This window comes from Chrysochloris asiatica, unplaced genomic scaffold (genome assembly GCF_000296735.1).
Source record: "Chrysochloris asiatica unplaced genomic scaffold, ChrAsi1.0 scaffold00052, whole genome shotgun sequence".
Lineage (NCBI taxonomy): Eukaryota > Metazoa > Chordata > Mammalia > Afrosoricida > Chrysochloridae > Chrysochloris > Chrysochloris asiatica.
In genome coordinates, this window is record NW_006408570.1 from 17,824,714 (window position 1) to 17,845,070 (window position 20,357).

General features: G+C 41.6%; 1 protein-coding gene across 1 annotated transcript in view; it reads right to left on the bottom strand.

Moving 5' to 3' along the window:
* Positions 1-19,426, bottom strand: part of COMMD1 (copper metabolism (Murr1) domain containing 1) — a 228,719-nt gene extending 209,293 nt beyond the window's left edge. Inside the window, exon 1 of the mRNA XM_006862977.1 lies at positions 19,250-19,426. Coding sequence (XP_006863039.1) covers positions 19,250-19,426 — 177 coding nt within the window. The remainder of the gene's footprint in view (positions 1-19,249) is intronic.
* Positions 19,427-20,357: the final 931 nt, after the last annotated feature.

A 20,357-nucleotide genomic window follows, 5' to 3' on the forward strand; every position in this document is an offset into this window, starting at 1 on the left:
ATTCCTTTATATGTGGTTCAGAGTTCTGGGACCATCCCCTCAGCCTGCTTGGTCAGGTATTCTGTGTTGTTGTTGGCGGAGCTCTCTGCTATACGTCCACCCGATCCGCCATCTTGTTTGTTCTCCTGCACTTTTTCTTTTTTGACTACACTGTGTCTCTAACTAGACTAGTCTGTGGCTTCTTCTTCTGTTTTCCAATTCCTTCTGTCTAAATGGTGCATGCTGAGCTTACTAAGAGAACCTAGTGCAGCATTTTGGCCTCACATAGGACTGGGTTTCGGCCCCTCCTGAGACCAATTCTTCGGTGGGCGTTGTACTTCGGCACTATAACTCACGTAAGCAGCAAAGCCATCAGAAACATCCTTGCTATCTCTGAGAATACTAACCAGACTAAACACTATGGGTCAAATGTATCTACCCCTTTAGGCCTAATCCAAAAGCACTTCAAAGAAATTCGATAATTAGCTAATAGAGGTGGCCTGACCCTAAGAGAAAAATGGTTGTCCTTTGTAGAAAGGAATGGCCTATTTTCAGCGTCAGTTGGCCCAAAGCTGGAACCTTTGACCTACTCACCATCCATCAGGTCAAGGAAATAATCCTTGCAGACCCCGGTCACCCAAGGCAAATCAGTTACATAAGCACATGGGAAGGGCTAGTGACAAACCCACCCCCGTGGCTTAAGCCCTTCCTGCTACCAGTTCCACCAAAATCTGCCTTAATGGTAACCTCAAAAGAAAAGAAACCCTCTGCTCCTCCAGGACCCAAACCACTCCCCTCGTCTGACAGAGAAGAGATCTCCTTTCCCCCACCATACCGACATCTTTCACTGCCCCAAGTACCGGTCGAGGCTCCAGACGTAGACTCCTGGAACAGCCCACCTCATATCCGAGCCAGGACCCGACACAATGAACCCCCACAAGCTGAATCTGCCACCCTCCCTCTCAGAGCCTTAGATCCCCCCGATGCAGATGGAAACTCTCACCTCGTGCATTGGCTCTTTGCCATGAGTGACCTTTATAATTGGAAAATGCAGAATCCCAAATTTTCAGAAAAACCTAGTGGTCTGGTAGACCTTTTAGACTCTTTTTACCCATCAGCCCACCTGGGATGACTGCCACCAACTTTTACAGGTTCTATTCACCACTGAAGAAAGAGAAAGAATTATAATAGAGGCTCAGAAGCTAGTTCCAAGGCCAGACGGGAGACCGACCGCTAACCCTGACCTCATCAACCGTGGGTTTCCCCTGACTAGACCTGACTGGTACTTCCACATGGGAGAGGGCAGGAAGAGGTTGAAAGTCTACCGCCAGACTCTAATAGGGGGGTCTCTGAGCAGCCACCAGATGGCCGACAAATTTGTCCAAGGTAAGTCAGGTGATCCGTAGTAAAAACGAGTCTCCGGGAGCATTTCTTGAACGTCTCCTTGAGGCCTATCGTACCTACACTCCTTTGGACCCTGAAGCTGAAAACAACCAATCAGCTGTCTGTTTGGCCATCGTGAACCAGTCAGCGCCTGACATCCGGCGAAAACTGCAAAGGCTCGAAGGCTTCAGAGCTAAAGCAAGCCAATCACTCTTTGCTTTTGAATGGACAGACCCAGAAAATGGATACCACTGGCAACTGACGTGGATAAGACTCACATTAGCCTCTTGCAATATGTAGATGACCTGTTTATAGCCGCTGACACCCTGAGCGAGTGCAAAGAGGCCACAGAAGACCTTCTGAAGTCATTAGCAAAGCTTGGATACCAAGTGTCTGCTAAGAAAGCCCAGCTTTGCCAACAAGAAGTGACATACCTCAGGTACGTACTCAAGGGGGGAAAGCAATGGCTGTCAACCACCAGAAAAGAAACTATCCTAAAAACCCCTCAGCCTTCAAATTGCTGAGAAATAAGAGAATTTTTAGGGTCTGCTGGATTCTGTCGGTTATGGATCCCAAACTTTGCTAGCATAGCTCGCCCCCTTTACGAAGCAACTTGAAGAGGAAATTCTCCTTTAAATTGGACTGATTCTATGGAAGAATCATTTAAGACGCTCAAATCAGCCTTACTCAGTGCACCCGCTTTGGCACTGCCAGACGTAACTAAACCATTCCATCTGTTTGTAGATGAGTGGAAAGGAGTTGCAAAAGGTGTGCTTGCCCAAACTCTAGGCCCCTGGAAGCGTGCAGTGGCATACTTGTCAAAAAAATTAGATTCAGTTGCAGCAGGGTGGCCCCCTTGCCTCAGAATTATAGCAGCTACTGCATTATTGGTGAAAGATGCTGATAAACTGACTCTAGATCAGACTCCTAAAATCACAACCCCGCATGCTATTGAAAAAGTGCTGCAGTCCCCTCCAGACAGATGGATGTTGAACGCCCAACTATTCCATTATAAAGCTCTACTGCTCAATCCTCCGAGAATACAATTCACAGCAACGACCAACCCGGCTTCACTACTGCCAGATCTCAGCATGGACCAACCTATCCACGACTGTGAAGAAATTTTAGAGCACCTTCAAGGAGCCTGCGAGGACTTATTAGATACTCCTATGCCAAATCTGGAGATGACGTGGTACACAGACGGTAGCAGCTTCGTCAAAGACAGAGTACGTTATGTCGGAGCTGCAGTTACAACTGAGACTGACGTAGTGTGGGCAAGAGCCCTACCACCAGGTATGTCCACACAAAAAGCAGAACTGATTGCACTAACTAAGGCCCTAGAATTAGGGAAAAACAAGTGCCTTAACATCTACATGGACAGTCATTACCTACTCCGCAAAAGCCACCTTAAAATCGTCAATCTTCAACCAAAAATAGTCAAGGCAGTGTCTAAATGCGCAACATGCTGGATAGTAAATGCAAGGAAAAGCCAACATAATAACTCTGGGTGCCGAGAGAGAGGTAACAGGCCCGGAGCTTATTGGGAAATTAACTTTATCGAAATTAAACCTGGTATGTATAGATATAAATACCGTTTAGTACTCGTAAATACCTTCTCAGGCTGGGTCCAACGAAGCCTTCCTGACAAAAAGGGAAACTGCCGCTGTAGTAGTAAAAAAATCTGCTTAAAGAAATCGTTCCCAGGTATGGACTACCGATCCTCTTAGGGTCAGATAACGGGCCTGCTTTCATCTCTCAGGTAACCCAAATAAAGTAGTACAGACTTTGGGGACAAACTCGAAATTACATTGTGCATATCATCCCCAAAGCTCTGGTCAGGTAGAAAGGATGAATCGGACACTTAAAGAGACCTTAACTAAATTAACCCTAGAGACTGGCGGAGACTGGATAACCCTCTTAGTCCATGTGCCGTGGGCCTCCCTGACTCACAGGCGGTGTGCTGCTGTTGTCACCATCGGAGGAGTCTGTGATGTCTTTGCAGTGAGATGTAAGCTTGTATTGTTACTGTAGATGATGGGTACAATGCTCCACCCTACTCACCAAGGGACCAACCGGAAGACCCATGTATGCCTAGATTGTAAGGTGAGAATCCCTCAAGTGGTGGAGTGTTGGGTCAGAAGGGGATGCAAGCCTGAAAGCAACATTATCAGGGACCCTCTCCTCCCAATGGGGAGTGGACTCAGTGGTTCTGCTGAAAACTGGAAGATACTAAGTCACTGCTCTGCGTGTCACTATAGAGAATGATATCATGTTCAACAAGACGCCTGCTTTGTTCTGTAGTAGCATTATTTGTCATGTGGAACTCCCCACATGAGGGAGATAGCGTGAGAGCTCTGAGATCAAAGACATGGGAAGGGTAGGAGATGTTTCCGTCTCCCGTCTCCCACCTGCCTCAAGTGTTCTTTCGGCTGCCTGACCCTGAGTCTGCTTGGTGTCCAACGCCTACCATTGCACCCACCAGCAGAACCATGCTTAGAAAGTCCTACTTCTACGCCTGTCCTGGAACCAACAGAACCAGACACATGATCTCCAAGTGCAGAGGAACAGAGAGCTTTTATTGCACTGCCTGGGGATGTGTATCCACCGGGTACCTGTCCTGGTCCCCGCAGTTAAAAAGGACCTCATACAGCAATCAAAAACTCCAGGTTCCACTTAAGTAGGGTGGGGGTTTGTTAAAGGAGGGCAACTAGGCGGACCTTGCAAAAACAATGCCTACAATCCCGTAATACTAGTGTTCACTAATGATGGAAAACAGTCGAGCGGGTGGGAAGCAGGAAAAACCTGGGGAGTCCTAGTGTATATGTCAGGAAATGACAAAGGAGCTATATTCACCATTAGGCAAACAGAATAACTATAGATGGAAAGAAGGGGCCAGAAAGAAGCTGACGCTACAACAGATCTCAGGAAGAGGAACTTGTATTGGAAAAATCCCCCAAAATTATCTGCACTTATGTAATAATACCATTCAGATATCCACAAGCAGCAATAGCAGTGATACATATTATAAGCCTGGAAAAGATGCTTGGTGGGCATGCAATACCAGCATAACTGCCTGTGCCCATAACACTATACTTAACCAAATTGAAGAAACTAACCTGGGCCAATGATTCGGCCCAGAAGGCACTTACTCAAGGGGGGAATGAAAGACCAAAAAGACCCCAACCAGAAAAATTCTCCTTTTAAAAGAGTCAATTTCCCTTCCCTAAAGGCATTCCTTCCCACAACCCACCCTAACAGCCAAACTGCTGGCGCCAGCGACGGTTAGAACCAACCGTAACTGCCAAACCTTTGACACCAGCAGCATTTCCTAGATAAGAGCCAATCACCAGCCTTCCCTAGATAAGAGTCAATCAGCAACCTTCCCCAGATAAGACCCAATCAGCTTGAAGGTGGTATGACATCACAAGAATCTTCCCCTGACTCTCTATAAAAAGGCCTGCATGCCTGCTTTCTGGGTCACCATCAATCCAGATGGTAGACCCACTGCATGCAGTGTAACTTGAGATCAATAAATGCTTCTGCTACGCGAGGAGAGTCTTCTGTGGGGGACACAAATTCAGGCACAACAAGACAAGGGAGTGAAGTACTTAAAAAAAAATGAATACATTTTCTGACTTTATTCTTTTACATACATATTCTGGTTTACTGTCAAGATATTCCCAACCCTTGAATTTCAGCTCTAGGAGGCAAGGACGTTGCCTATTGGGTTCACTAATGTTTCCAATACCAAGCACAGGGCCTACCATATAAATGTGTGTACTTCATAAATGTTCCTTTGATTAAATGAATATGGTTTTTAATAAATGAATAAATGATTGGATTATTTAAGACTGTAACATATACTCAGGAGAAATACAAGTCAAATTTAAGGATCTCATGAATGGTCAAAATCTTTGTTTAGAAACAGATCTGTGGGAAACAGGTACAGAGAGATATCCTAAGAGGAAATAACACCCACAATAATATCTCTCAGCACTAGTCCCACAGTAGCATACATAGACATTAAAAGCTAATCTTCTATATAGAAGGGCATTATTTTAATTCAAATAGAAGTCATACCAAAATGTCTATGATTTAGTATAATAGGTTTTTTATTTTTAAAAAGCTTTTAGTTGAAACAATAAATTTTCATTAAAGCTGAACCAAGGTGGAAGTTCAAATTTATAAAATTATATGAGGGTTTCAAAAAGCTCATGGAAAAGTTCAATTATCTTTTAATTCAATTTTTTCACAAAATTCTGAAACATCCTTGTATTCTAAATTAAGGCAAAGTCAAACAATATGGGGTTATATTAAGACCAAAATCTTGATTTTGGATACTTCTCTAGTTCAAAATGAAGATATATTCCACCAGGCCTTCTCATTTATATCCTTATGGCATTTATCATAGGATCCCTATCACAGGGAATGTGACACTCAGCTTTACATACACTGTATAAAAGTTCACAGAAAAATGTAATATTATTCCTCCACTCTATGAAGCCCCCTCATGTAGACATATTAAGAGTTCAGTAAATATTTAATAAATAAGTCAAAGATCATAATGACCCTATATGAATGGGACATAATATCAACAAACAATAATAACAACAAATTAATATTGAGATATTATCTAAAATGTCCTTACTCAGGAACTCTTTCAATCCAAGTTAATTTTCCAGGCCCAGAAAAGGAGAGCCAAAACCATATCATCAATTATTATGGGTTTTCACCTAAACTAAGAAATAAAGAAAAGCAAGCAAACAACCAAACTTAAAGACTACCTCACTACAGGTCATTTGCACTTATTAAAAGGCTTTGCAACCCTGGGTAATCTTCAACTGATGATGCATCATGTGATCAGAAGTGACATAAAGGAGTAACATCCTATTAAACAGTGGCTGGCCAATCCTTCAAGGAATAAAGAATGCACCTCTGAAATTATTATTTAAATCCTCAAAACTGGAAAATGCAGCCACACAAATTTTTATGTAACTAAGAATTATAGCAAAAGGAATAATATTTCTATATTCAGAATATCAAACCAAATATTTAGACTTCCTTTTGGATAAGAAATTCTTATCGTTGATTAACCAACTGTTATGTACTTTCTAAACTAGAATATTCGAGAGAAAAAAACACTTTAAACATGTTGTTTCAAAAATATTTTATCGATACGTTAGCAAGTCAATATTTTTAACAACAACTACAACAAAGTAGAAAAATAGGATTATTGTTTAAAGTTGAGACAGAAGACAAATGAAACCCTAAAAGCATAATTAAATAAATTAAACATTAATAGTCTTTTCAGATCTCCTAATCTTAAGTACTTCCTATCACCTGTCACTTTATCATGCTATGGTGGCTTGTATGTTCCAATACCAAGCACAGGGCCTACCATATAAATGTGTGCTGAAACTATGCCATTGGTATTTCAAGTACTAGCAGGGTTACCCAAGGTGGGCAGGTTTCAACAGAGCTTCCAGATTAAGACAGACTAGGAAGAAGAACCTGGCAATCTACTGCTGAAAAAAAAAAAAAGATTAGTCAATGAAATCAGATGTATAAACGCAGAACATTGTCTGATACAGTACTGGAATATTAGGCCCTCAGGTTGGAAGTCACTCAACTGGGGTACTCAAATTACAAGCTGCCTCCTCAAAGTAGAGTTAATGTTAATGATGCGATGGAGCAAAGCTTTTAGCCCCTTCATTTGCTGATATGACACAATTCAAATGAGAACAGCTGCAAACATCCAATAGTGACCAGACTGCAGAATATACAAAGGACGCATCAAGGAAAATTAAACTTGACAAAAATTAAATGGAAAAATCGTTACAATGGTTCATTTTATTATAAATATCTTACCCCAATTAATTTTCTTAAAAGCCAATAAATCTTTAAAAGAAAAACGAAATGAAACACTTGAAGATATTCTAGGCATTAGTGAGCTAAAATGGGCTGGTACTGGCCATTTGGAATCAATCACTTGGTCTACAGTACTGTTGTTGTTAGTGCCATCGAGTCAGTTCCGACCCATAGCGACCCCATATATGGTTTCCAAGGAGCAGCTGGTGAGCTTGAACCGCCAACCTTGCAGTTCAACCGGCTTTGCAGTCTAGCGCATTAACCTACAGCACTACATCAGGACTCCTAGGACAACAAATTGAAGAGGAATGGTACATTTCACACTCTATCCTAAAAGGTAACGCTATCAGTGATAGTATTATGTCTATATGGATGACCAAGAACCTCTGGTAGCGTAGTGATTACTATTCGAGTTGCTATGACTTGAGCTGATAATCTCATGGTCAGCAGTTCAAAACTACCGGCTGTTCCAAGTGAGAAAGATGAGGCTTTCTGCTCCTGTAAAGATTTACAGCCTTGGAAACCCTATAGAGTCTTTATGAGTCCGAACCGACTCCACAGCACATAACAACAACATATGGATGACCAGTTAATACAATTAGTATTCTAGTATAAGAACCAACCATTAATGTCAAAGAGGAATTAAAGATTCTTATGAATTGCAGCAGTATTAAATTAATCAAACATAAAATTAAGATGCATTGATAATTCCTGGTGACTGGAATGCTAAAGTGGGAAACAATGAAGACGGATCAATAGTTGGCCAATATGGCCTTGGTAATATGAACGACACTGGAGCGCACATGACAGATTCTGCAAGACCAACAACTTATTCAACGGAATTATTTGTTTTCAACAATGCAAAGGATGACTATGCACAAAGGGGATTTTGTCTGATGGAATACATAGGAATCAACTCTATGGGAAGAGGAGAAATTCAGTATGATCGATCAGAACAAGGCCAGGGAGAAACTAAGGAATAAACCTTCAACTGCTCATATGCAACATCAAATTGAATCTGAAAAAAGTCAAATCAAATTCACAAGAGTCAAAGTACGACCTTGAATATATCCAATTTGAATTTAGAGACCCAGCTCAAGAATAGACTTGATGCACTGAACACTAATGACCCAAGACCAAAAGAATTGTGGGATGACCTCAAGGGCATCATACCTAAACGAAGTAAAAGGTCATTAAAAAGACAGTAAAGAAAACACCAGAGTGGACATCAGAAGAGACTTAAACTTGCACTTGAGCTTATAGTAGCTAAAGTGAATGGAAGAAACAATGAAGTAAAAGAGCTGAACAGAAGATTTCAAAGGGCATCTTAAGAAAACAAATTAAAATATTATAATGAGAGATGCATAAACCAAAAGAAAAGAATATACTCGGATTTCTCATGCAAAAAGATCTTAAAAAAAAGACATTCAAGCCTTGAGTTACAATACTGAAAGACTCTACGGGCAAAAATTTGAATGAGGCAGGTAGCATCAAAAGAAGATGGAAGGGACTTTCAGCAAGACAGCAGACTAGGTAGACACACTATTCAAACCCTCTATAACAAAGATACAGTAGACCAAACGAAACAGACACAGAAGACAATCCGGGAACCCTGAGCTTCACAGGAAAGGTTAGAAAAGTAGACTGAATACCTACTGCAAGGAGACACTGAGCAGACATGGCAAAAGGAGACTAACTGGTAAACAGACAATCGGCCAAAAGCAGCGCAGCAATCTTAAAATTTTGTGAGCAGCTTTAGAGAGACAGACAGATGGTGGCCTAATGTAATGGTGCAGCTTCATACAGGTGACGGAAAGATGAGATTCCCTCTTGCTCCCCACACTCCCCTGGATAAGCGGTGAGACTAGCCCCACCCAAAACTTCACCCAGTTCAGAACCTGCCCTCCAGGAGTTCAGAGCCCTGCAGTTTGAGACAGTTAGGAGGTGGGTGCCTGAATTGCCACCTTAGCGCCTAGATTCAGGCAGGCTCTGCTCCAGATTTACAGAACCCACAGAACCTCTAAACCAGAATTAGATTAGCAAGAACCTTCATAATCAGTCCCCTGCCTCCAGCTGTCCTCTAATTTCAATAGACATTGAAACTAGTAACTACTTTCAGATAGAGCACCTTGAACATAAACACCCAGGCCTGTAGGAACTCACCCTTGGGCTGGGAACTCAGCCTTCACATCCTTCCTCCACCCATTTCATAAATTCCCCAGTGTTTTCTCCTCTCTGGGTCCAACAACTGCACTAGTTTTTTGTTTAATTTTCCTTTTGTTGTTTCACTGTTTTTGTTTATTCTAGTCCTCCTACCTCTTTCCCTTTCCTTAATTTTCTTTTCTATCTCTGCTTTTTTCTTCTGTTTCTCCTTTCCACCCTCTTGATTTTTCTTTATTACTCTCTAGTTTCTTTCTCTTTTCATTTTCTTTCTGTTTTGGGGTTTTGTTTTGTTTTTAGTGTTTTCTCTTCCTTTTATTTTATTTCCTCTTTTCTTGTCTCACTTTTCTCTTTTTAGTTATTATATATATATTTTTTGTTGTTGTTGCTCATGTTTGTTTCTTCTTTTTCCTTTATTGTATTGTTTTTGCTGTTGTTTCTTTGTTCTGTTTTGCTTTCCTCTGTGTGTGTTCTTCTCTTGCCCCATGCAAAAGGAAACAACCACTGTGTCCATACAGCTCAATCACAACCACATCCTCTGCAGCTCCACCCACTGGACAAGAGCTAATATCAGCTCCTATACCATGTGAACAACTGCCGGGGTCTGGCCTCGACAAGGGGGTGAGTACACAAAGGTGGGGTGTCTGGCGCCGAGAGAGAGAGAGAGAGAGAGAGAGAGAGAGAGAGAGAGAGAGAGAGAAAGAGAGAGAGAAAACAGACACAAGGAAGACAGACACACAGGTTTGATGCAAGCTGCCAGACAGACTGCTCGGTGGCAGACATTGCACACAGAACTAACTATAGGTGGGATGTCTGGAGAGGCGAGAGAGAAAAGAAACACTCGGAGACCAGAGTGGATACAAGCTGACAGATAGATAGACCTGCTGCCAAAAATGCACACAGAACTATCTCTACCCTAGTCTTTTATTAACTTTTTTCAAGGAGAAATTCAAGGGCAGGACACAACGATTCACAGGAACAACTTTTAAGATATTTTCTAGGTACAACACAATTTTCTTAGCAATCTAACATTTTTATTTCTACAGGAAAAGGTTCAAGCAAGCTATTATAGATTAATCTTTAGGCCTAAAGGACGTCTAACATACTTTTAACACTTAATCACTAGTGGGTAAAAGTGAAAGACTTATAAACTCATACAAAGGTTGGTTTATAATCTCTGAAGGGATTTAAGCTGTTTTTCTCTACTTTGCAAGTAAAAAATATATGCGTTTGAACAGGATTTCAAACATTTAGCTTTATTTGTTAAACTAGTAATTCTTTCTTGCTACAGTTCCAGGGAAGGTGAGAGAAGAGTCACAACTTTTCCAAGAAGGTGAGGTCTCACCTTCACATTCCTTATCCTCTATCCGTATTCCACACACAAATGCTACAATGTTCACTATCATCACATTTCCATATACCTTCAGGGGGAAGAAGAGCATCTGGATCAAACTGATTAAACCTAGGGCGGTCTGAGGGAGTTGCCACCATTGTCCTTTAATCCAATATTCCCAGAATTTACCACTCCACCTCAAGTGAATACCTCAGGCAGTTCCTCTCCAGAACCTCCGTGCTTAATCCCAGTAAACCTGTCCTTGTTTGTCCTCTGAGGAAGTTTTGCTGCCTTGGTTCTAAGGGGAAATTCGGTTTTATTAATGTACATGGATAATCAAGAGCTCATGTTCTAAATTAATATTAAACACAACTGAATAATCAAATAAGGAGCAGTTCTGACACTCATCCCAGGTGGCTATAGCTTGTACCTCAGAAAGATTCGTTCCCAGGACCCTACGCACTGCCAACACAGTGGAGACATTAAGAGAGGCATTATAAAAACCATTTTCTCAGAAGCTACAATTACTGGAGTTAGAAGCATAGAATGAACAATATTAGAACTTGTACAGAGGTAGCCACCCAGTGAGTTCACAAACACCAATGAACCCGGGACCCCAGGAGGTCACTTCCTGGGCCCTCAGGGTTCATGGCTCGCCATACCGAGGAGGGCTCCGGGTTTGGATTTTCTTCCAGGTCACAAGGCCTCAGCTTCCCAGTAACTGCGTTTTATGTCGTCCCCGACAAACAACAATAGACATCAGCCAACACCAGCCAAACCAACCCTAAATGGAGCTACACAAAAGATGAATGGAAAAGGGTGTACACACTTCCATTCTCTAATCACACCCACCAGGAAACAACTAGTGAGAGCCTAAGAACATACCAACACACAATCATCAACTGAATACAAATACAATGATACCACAATGTCTCAGAGACAACAGATAATTTTAGCTCCCACAAAGAAACAAAAGAGAGTGACTCAATCAAATGACCAAGATGCAGAGCCAGAAAATGTTTCCAAGGAAGAAAAGTTAATGGAACTACCTGAGGAAAAATTCAAAAGAATGATATTTAGGTACCTTCAACAGATTGGCAGAAAGATCAAGGAAAACACAGTAAAAACTTTAGGAAAATACTACAAGAACAATCAGACAAAGCAAGTGCAAATTTTGAAACAATACAAAGCCTGCTAATAAAATCCAGAAGATTAATACAACGATCTCAGAAATGGACAAGACATTGAAAGGGCTAAAGAATAGATTTGAATCAATGGCAGTCCAAACTAGTAACCTTAAATATAAATCTCTCAATACAATGTAAGCAAGAACAAGAATCAGAAAAAAGAATGAAAAAATTGAAAGAATGCCTGGGGTTTATGTAGGACACCATGAAAAAGAATAACTTATGAGTAACTGGAATTCCAGAACCAAGAGAAACAATAAAAAACATAGAGAAAATTGTTGAAGAGTTGCTGAAAGGAAAGTTTTCCCTAACATCATGAAAGACAAGATGATAACATTCAAGAAGCTGAACAAACCCCAAACAGGTTAGATCCCAAATGAATATCATGAAGACATATCATCATCTAACTTTACAAAACCATCGACAAGGAAAGAATCCTAAGAGCAGCTCAGGAAAAACAAAACTACCTACAAAGGAGAACCAATCAGACTAAGCTTTGAATTCTCCACAGAAATCACACAGGCAACAAGGCAATGGGATGACATATACAAAACTCTGAAAGAAAATAAATTGCCTAGCAAAGCTGTCCCTCAAATACAATGGTGAAAGTAGGACATACTCAGAAAAACAGAAATTTGCAATAGCCAGATCAACTTTACAAAAAACACTAAAGGGTGTTCTTTGGACTGAGAACCAACAACAGCAAACAACCACCTGAGATTAGCATACATACACCACCACCCAGCACACAATACAGATATGTAAGTATCCAAAGAAAAACAAACCTACAAGACTCAGACATCAGACATATCAATTTATAGCGAAGTCGACTACAAAGCAAAAAGAGGGAATAGTAAATTGTGTAGATACAGAACTTCCAAATGGTAAGGAAGTCAACTAGATTTTGAGATAAAACAGACTGTTTTAAATGGAGAAATTTTAATAAATTACAGCCTAACCTCAAAGAAAATTAATATACTTTCACATCAAAATGAAAAAAAGGAAACTGAGTCACTGAGCTGCTGCCAAGGACTCAGCCTCAAGCCCTCTCACTTGTAACACTCCATACTCCGTTGCCCCCCGCCCCTTCCTTCTCCTGCTGTTTCTACCAAAGAAAAGGAAACATATTGTATGTCTGATACCCAGAACCTCCACACAGTTTGCTGATGCAAGTAAGGGTGATGACCTGCTTCCTGCTGGACTAAAACAGAAAAATGGCAGGAAGACTCTTGCTACTGTCCAAGGGATCGTTGATAATTGCAATAAAAGTAAACTAGTGAAGGCATTTAAGAAGAAATTTGCCTGCAATGGTACTGCAATTGAGCATCCGGAATATAGGGAAGTAATTCAGCTACAGGGTGACCAAGCACAAGAACATATACCAATTCCTTGTGGAAATTACACTGGCTAAGGACGACCAGTTGAAGGTTCATGGGTTTTACGTACTTGTAGCTCACTGAAGCTTAAGTGAGGATTTCCCAGCAATGAGAAAATTTCCCTCTATCCCTTGTTACAAGTTTAAAACCCCACATTTTGTATAATGTAATAGTTTAGGCTCCACTTTTAACTTAAACTAGCATAGTTCCTTCATGCAATAAACTGAAAAGAGCCATGATGTCTAGTCTTAAAGTCCCTCATTTCAACAGAGGTCTAAAAGTAGACGCCTAGCAGTGCCCAGCCTGAAACAAAACAATAATGTTATGTTTCAGCCAAGATCGGAGCCCCCAGGCTCACATATAGCTCTGTGTGCTCAGAAACTCCCTTACCCTAAGAAAATGTCACCCACCACCTGAAGAGCCCTGGGTGGAGCTAAGAGGAGAGGATGAGATATATACAGGATGAGATATATATGGCAGCTACACCACTAGAGGGAGTCTTTGGTAGCAAAAGAAAAACCCCTGGTGTCCAAACTTACAAGGGGGCAGAATTTCGGAGAGCTCATCTTCCCTCTAGTCAGGTGAAAGGGCATCTGACTTATCATCAAGGACATTGTTCTTATTGACCACACATATCCCAGCTAAAGGATATCCAAAGAACCAGGATGGAAGGCCAATCTTTCAGAGTTAAACTTTTGACAAGGGAGCAAATTCAAACTGATGAATCAGTTATGTAGTTAGTAGTAGGACCTGCTACTCGCTACCAAGAGCTGCCCAATGCCAGGTGAAGTAACAACTGATTTTGTCCCCTTTCAGTTTTAAATGTTATGTAATGTATTTTAGCTCTTTAAATAAAACTTGTTTTCAAGGGGGAAAAAAAAAAGAGTAAACTCTCGGAAAAATTTAGCAAACATTAACAGAACAATGAAGAAAATGAAAAGAAAACCCACATGCAAAATGAACACAGAGCAGAAATTAATGTGGAACAAAGATACTAGAACACCACAAAAAAAACACATAGCGAAATGACAGCAATCAATAATCAATAATTACACTGAATATTAATAACAACATTGAAAAATAATGACAATCTGTGAAACACCTCATAACATGGATAAAACTAAAGGACATTATGCTGAGTGATTTTGTTGCTGTTGTTGTTAAGTGCCATTGAGTCGGTTCCGACCCATAGCAACCCTATATGAGGTTTCCAAGGAGTGGATGATGAACTTGAACTGCTGATCTTGCAGTTTAAATCAACTCTGCAGTCCAGTGCATTAACCCACAGCACCACACCAGGACTCTGAGTAATACTGTTGTTGTTGTTTAAATGCCATGGAGTCAGTTCGTGAACTTGTACAGGGTTTCCGAGGAGCGACTGGTGAGCTTGAACCACCAAAAGATTTTCCAGTTCAGTGCATTAACCCACAGCGCCACACCAGGACTCCAGTGTGATATCAGTCAATCACAAAAGGTCAAATATTGTATGAGACCCATGTTGTAAAAAACTAAGAAAAGGTTTTGTTGGTAAAAGAAACATTCTATGATGGTTACCTGGTAGGGAGAGAAGGGAAAATTATTCATCCGGTAAAAGGTAGACACATGTTTACTTGGGTGATTGCTGCTGTTGTTATGTGCCGTGGAGTCGGTTCCGACTCATAGCGACCCTGCACAGGGTTCCCAAGGCTGTAAATCTTTACAAGAGCAGAAAGCCTCATCTTTCTCCCTTGGAACAGCTGGCAGTTTCGAACTGCTGACCCTGAGATTAGCAGCCCAATTCATAACTGCTATGCTACCAGAGCTGGGGAAGACAATATACAACAAGAGGGAGGTGGGCACAAGAAAGATGAAGTTAGTGGAAGACACAGGAAGGAGTGCAAAAGTTAAAGTGAATGAGGAGAAGTAAATACTGTTAACTGACGGTACATGGAAGGGATTGCAATCATTATGATGACATGAAGTGTATGACTTGTTGAATGTGAGACTGGTAATCTGTTCTGTAAACCTTCACTCAATTCACAACACAAAGTTAAAAAAAGAAAGAAATCAAATAATGTATCATACTTGGAAAATCCAGAACAAAAGACGTCTTTAAAGTTTTAAAAAGCAAAGCCACTTTGATTAACTAATGTGAAACGGATCCTAGCCACGGTCTTAATAATCACATCATATACTTGTGAAACTAGAAAATGAGAAAAAAGAATTGATGCCTTCAAAGTATGATGTTGACAAAGAATATGAAATATACCACGGACTACCAGAAGAAGAAACAAATCAGTCTTAGAAGAAAAAAAAACTAGAATGCTCCTTAGAAGCTAGGATAGTGAAATTTCAGATCACTTACTTTGGAAAAGTCACCAGGAAAGACCAATCATTAGAAAAATAAAGTCTTAGTCTGAGTTCTTTAGACAACTAAAAAAAAAGTGAAGCATTCATACAAGGACTGTAGTTACAGAGAGATTTACTTCAAAGCAATGGTGCAGGCAACGCCGGGTGCTGGTCTAGTCTCAAATCCATGGATCAGGCAGCAGACTGAAGACTTCGACAGGCTTATGTTCCAAGAGTCCTGGTGAGGCACTGTGGGCTAATGCACTGGATTGCAAAGTCAGTTTGAACTGCAAAGTCAGTGGTTCAAGCTCACCAGCCACTCCTCTGAAACCTATACAAGGCCGCTACGGGTGGGAACCAACTCAACAGCACTTAAGAACAATAACAACATGTTCTAGAGGTCAGGCAATAAGAAGAGTGCTGGGTCCAAACAGCCTTGCTGGAACATCCATTTACATACTGGAGGCAGGCCACACTCCCAGGGAAACTCCTCTTTCAATTGATTGGTTGATCACATCATGGGCATGATTACAATATATTACATATGGAGGAGCAATCAGTGCAAGGTCTGTCAAACCACTGAGAATTTAGATTAGGCAAGCTGACACATAACATTAATTGTCATAGACATTGTGTTTGGTAAAGGGGTCAGCTAAACAAGAAAAACCCTCCATGAGCTAGACACAGTGGGTGCAATAATGGACTCAAACTTTTCAAAGATCACTAAGATGGCACAGGGCCAGGCAATGTTTTATTCTGTTGGCTCCTAAGGTCTCCATGAACTGGAGGCAACACAGTGGCAACTAACATCAACCACATATCGGAAACAGCATTAGGTATTAGAGATAAAGAATAAAATATAATAATGCGTCTGCCCTCTTACTGCTTACATTCTAATAGGGGAGTCAACAAATAAATAAGCTCATTAAGTACATAATTTCAGGTAGCGCTGAGTGTCAGAAACAAAAATAAAGCTGAGTGAAAAAATGTAAGAGAGAGCAAAGGAGGCTCTTTAGATAAATCATGGATGACCTGGATATACCTGGCTATTTCTTGACAATGTATTTAATAGTAAATGTTTTTGTTGTTGTTGTTGTTAAGTGCTGTCAAGTCAGTTCCAACTCATAGGAACTCTATACAGGGTTTCCGAGGAATGGCTGGTAAATTCGAACCGCCAACCTAGTGATTCAAACCAACTTTGCAATCCAGTGCCTATCTTACAATGCCACACCAGAACACTTAACAGAAAATAATAGAAAAATAAAACAAGAAAAATTTGGTCCACCTAGTCCTGGTGTGGCACTGTGGGTTAATGCACTGGACAGCAAAGCCGGTTTGAACTGCAAGGTTGGTGGTTCAAGCTCACCAGCCACTCCTTGGAAACCCTACACAGGGTCGCTATGGGTCAGAACCGACTCGACAGCATTTAACAACAACAGAAAGGCACCTGGAGTCCTGGTGTGGCGCTATTACAATAAAGCACAAGATTGCAAGGTCAGGAATTCAAACTCACTAGCCTCTCCTCAGAAACCCTGTGAGTTAGAACCAACTCAATGGCACTTAACAGCAAGAACAAGAGAGACAAGTGGCCCACAATGTTGAAAGAACCAAAGATACTGCCTACAAAACGGTTCTTTCTTCTTGACCTGAAATCACTTATCCTCATGCCCATATACCTCAAATACCTTAAACTCCCAGATAAAACAGCAAATTCCCTCACCACACCAAGAGTAAGATTGATATTAACAGGACATTCACTAGTGATTTAAGAAGTTGTTATTGTTATGTACTATCTAGTCAATTTTGACTCATAGAGCCCTCAAGTGAGAAAGTACAACTGTCCCATAGTAGATTCCAAACTATAAGCTTCAAAGAGGTATTCTGGTGTGGTACAGTAGAATAGGCACTGGACCACAAGGTTGGTCTGAACTGCAGGTTCGGCAGTGCAGACTCATCACCCACTGTTAAGAAACCCTATGTAGGGTCACTATGAGTCAGAGCCACCTCCACAATACTTAACAATCTTGAAAGAAGTTGTTGTTAAGTGCTGTCAAGCCGATTCCGATCCATAGCGACCCTGTATAAGGTTTCCAAGGAGCAGCTGGTGAGCTTGAACAACCTACCTTGCAGTTCATATGGCTTTGCAATCTGGCGCATTAACTCACAACGCCACACCAGGACATAGGCTCTGGTTTTTTTCTTCCATGGCACGTCTTTTAGTTAAATCACCAACCTTTGAGTTAGCACACAAGTACTTCACGATTCCACAACTAGGGTTCCTTGGTTTAAAATACCACTAAAATAAGATCATCCCAGTGGTTAATCAGCTGCTTTAATAAACAAACAAAAAAAGTCAGCTGTTCAAACCCACTAGCCACTACAGGGGAGAAAAATGTGGCAGTCTGTTTCCATAAAGATTCCAGCCTTGGAAACCCTATGGGGCTGTTCTACTCTGCATATAGGATCACTATGAGTCGAATGGATTCCACACCAAGAATGGATTCCACACCAATGAGCTTGGTTATATGTTTTGTTTTGGTCACATCTAAGATATATATAACCCCTTACATTTCCATGATACAGTCCATTTATTTTCAGAGATAATATTTTTTTCTGAATTCAAAAGCAGCAAAAGTAAAGTACAGAGTTGTTTGTTTTTTAAAGCATGTTGTTAGCTGCCAACGTGTTGATTCTAACTCACAACCACCTCAAAACTACTCCATAGGATTTTCAAGGTTATGACCTTTTAGAAGCTGATCTCCAGGTCTCGCTTCGAAGGCACCCCTGGGTGGGTATGAATAAACCTCTCCAGTTCAGTGCACAACCATTTATTTGCACACCCAGAGATTCCTTTTAAAGTGCAATCAGTTTCAAAACAAACAGCAAATGAAAAAGAATAACATGAAATTTCAACATCAGCTTGAATCAAAGAGTGATTTCACCCTAATTACTTAGATTCTTTGAGTCTCCATTTCTTAATCTTAAGTGGGCATACACCATATAAGGCTGCTGTAAGAAGCAAATGAAATAACAAGGGAAACGTCTTTACAATGTTTTGGATATACTGAGTTAAATGAAAATACAAGTATTATTAAGATTAATTTACCTTTTTTTTTTTTATGTGACTGGTAGAAAATTACACATTATATACGTTTGTTTCTCATTATTTCTATTGGACGGGTTAGTCTACACAGTAAGGTCCAGCAGTAAGCACTCTTCATCACAGTGCATCACTTGACAGGTGTTAACGCTGAGCAATCCACCCCTTACCCTGGCCGACACTGCTCACTCTAGTCCTCCCTACTTCCACGACTTGGGAAAGTTGGCGAGCTAGGGAGCTTAATTTTAAAGAGTCCAGAGCCCACAGCAGAAAACAGTAGTCATGGGCAAAAATGCAGTCTCCACCAGTGACTGTCGATCAGCCTTGATGGAAGGTCGAGACCCTAAGCAGAAAAATAGTCAGTACTTGGAAAGTGAGAAGGGGCGGCAAGGCTCCCGGATCTGACGGGAGACAATATGGGATCTCTGGAGTTGGGGTGTGAGGAGGAAAGCCTCCTTAGCTTCAGGGGAAGGAGTAAGAGGGCGACGAGAGTGGGGCAGGGCTCCACTGCACAGGCTGAAGGGAAAAGCCATACCTTAAGTATCCCCCTCATCTTCGCCAGGAAGGGGCGAAACTCCTCGGGAGGCACCTCTGGGTAGAGCTGGCTCCTCAGCAACTCCTCCGTGATTCCCTGGTGCCCATGGAAGGCGTCCTGGGCCAGACCGCTTAGCAGCCCGCTTAGAGATTTGCTGCTCTCAAGCTCGCCCGCCATGGTTTATAAAGCCCCGCCCACAAAACAGCTGAGCGCATTCCGGTCATGGTAGCCGAGATGGGCCTAAATAGACTGGGCAAAAGCCGAGGAGGAATTTGAGGGCATTCCAAGGGTCAGCGATGCTTCGATCCTCTCAGCTCTGGTCTGCAAAACCCATTGCCTTAGTTTACAACCGCAGAGTTATCCGTTCAGTTCAGAAAGGATCACTTTGCTTCCGCTGATGTCCTTGCTCAAAGGAAAGACCACTTGATGGAGATTACATGAGATAGGATAGCAATTTATTGTTGTTGTTAAGTGCCATCAAGTCGGTTCCGACTCAAAGCGACCCTGTATAGGGTTTCCAAAGAGTGGTTGGTGGGCTTGAATCGCCGACCTTGTGGTTAGTAGCCCAGTGTTTATCCTACAGCACCACACCAGGACTGCAGCATCCTACAAGGGTGGCCAATTTGTTAACTTTTGGATGACTATATTTCATTCCACACCTGGCCACTCCATTAAATAGGACGTATCTCTCAGATCCAATCCCTGACTAATCCCTACCTCAGATCCAATCCCTGACTCATCCGTAGCGCTGTGGGATAAGCACTGGAACGCAAGGACGGTTTGAATCACCAGGTGGGTGGTTCAAATTCACCAGCCACTCCTCCGAAGCGCTTTAGAGGGTTGCTATGGTGGCGTAGTGGTTACGAATCTGACTGATAATCTCATGGTCACCAGTTGTTCCAAGGGAGAAAGATGAGGCGTTCTGCTCCCGTGAAGATTTACAGCCTCGGAAACTCTGTACAGGGTCGCTAAGAGTCGGAACCGACTCCATGGCACATAACAACAGCAACAATCTCTCAGAGCCAATCCCTTCCTAATCCTTACCTGCCCACCCTTTATCTAGGAGATTTATCCCCTGACAATTTACACTGCGTTTTCATGACTGTTA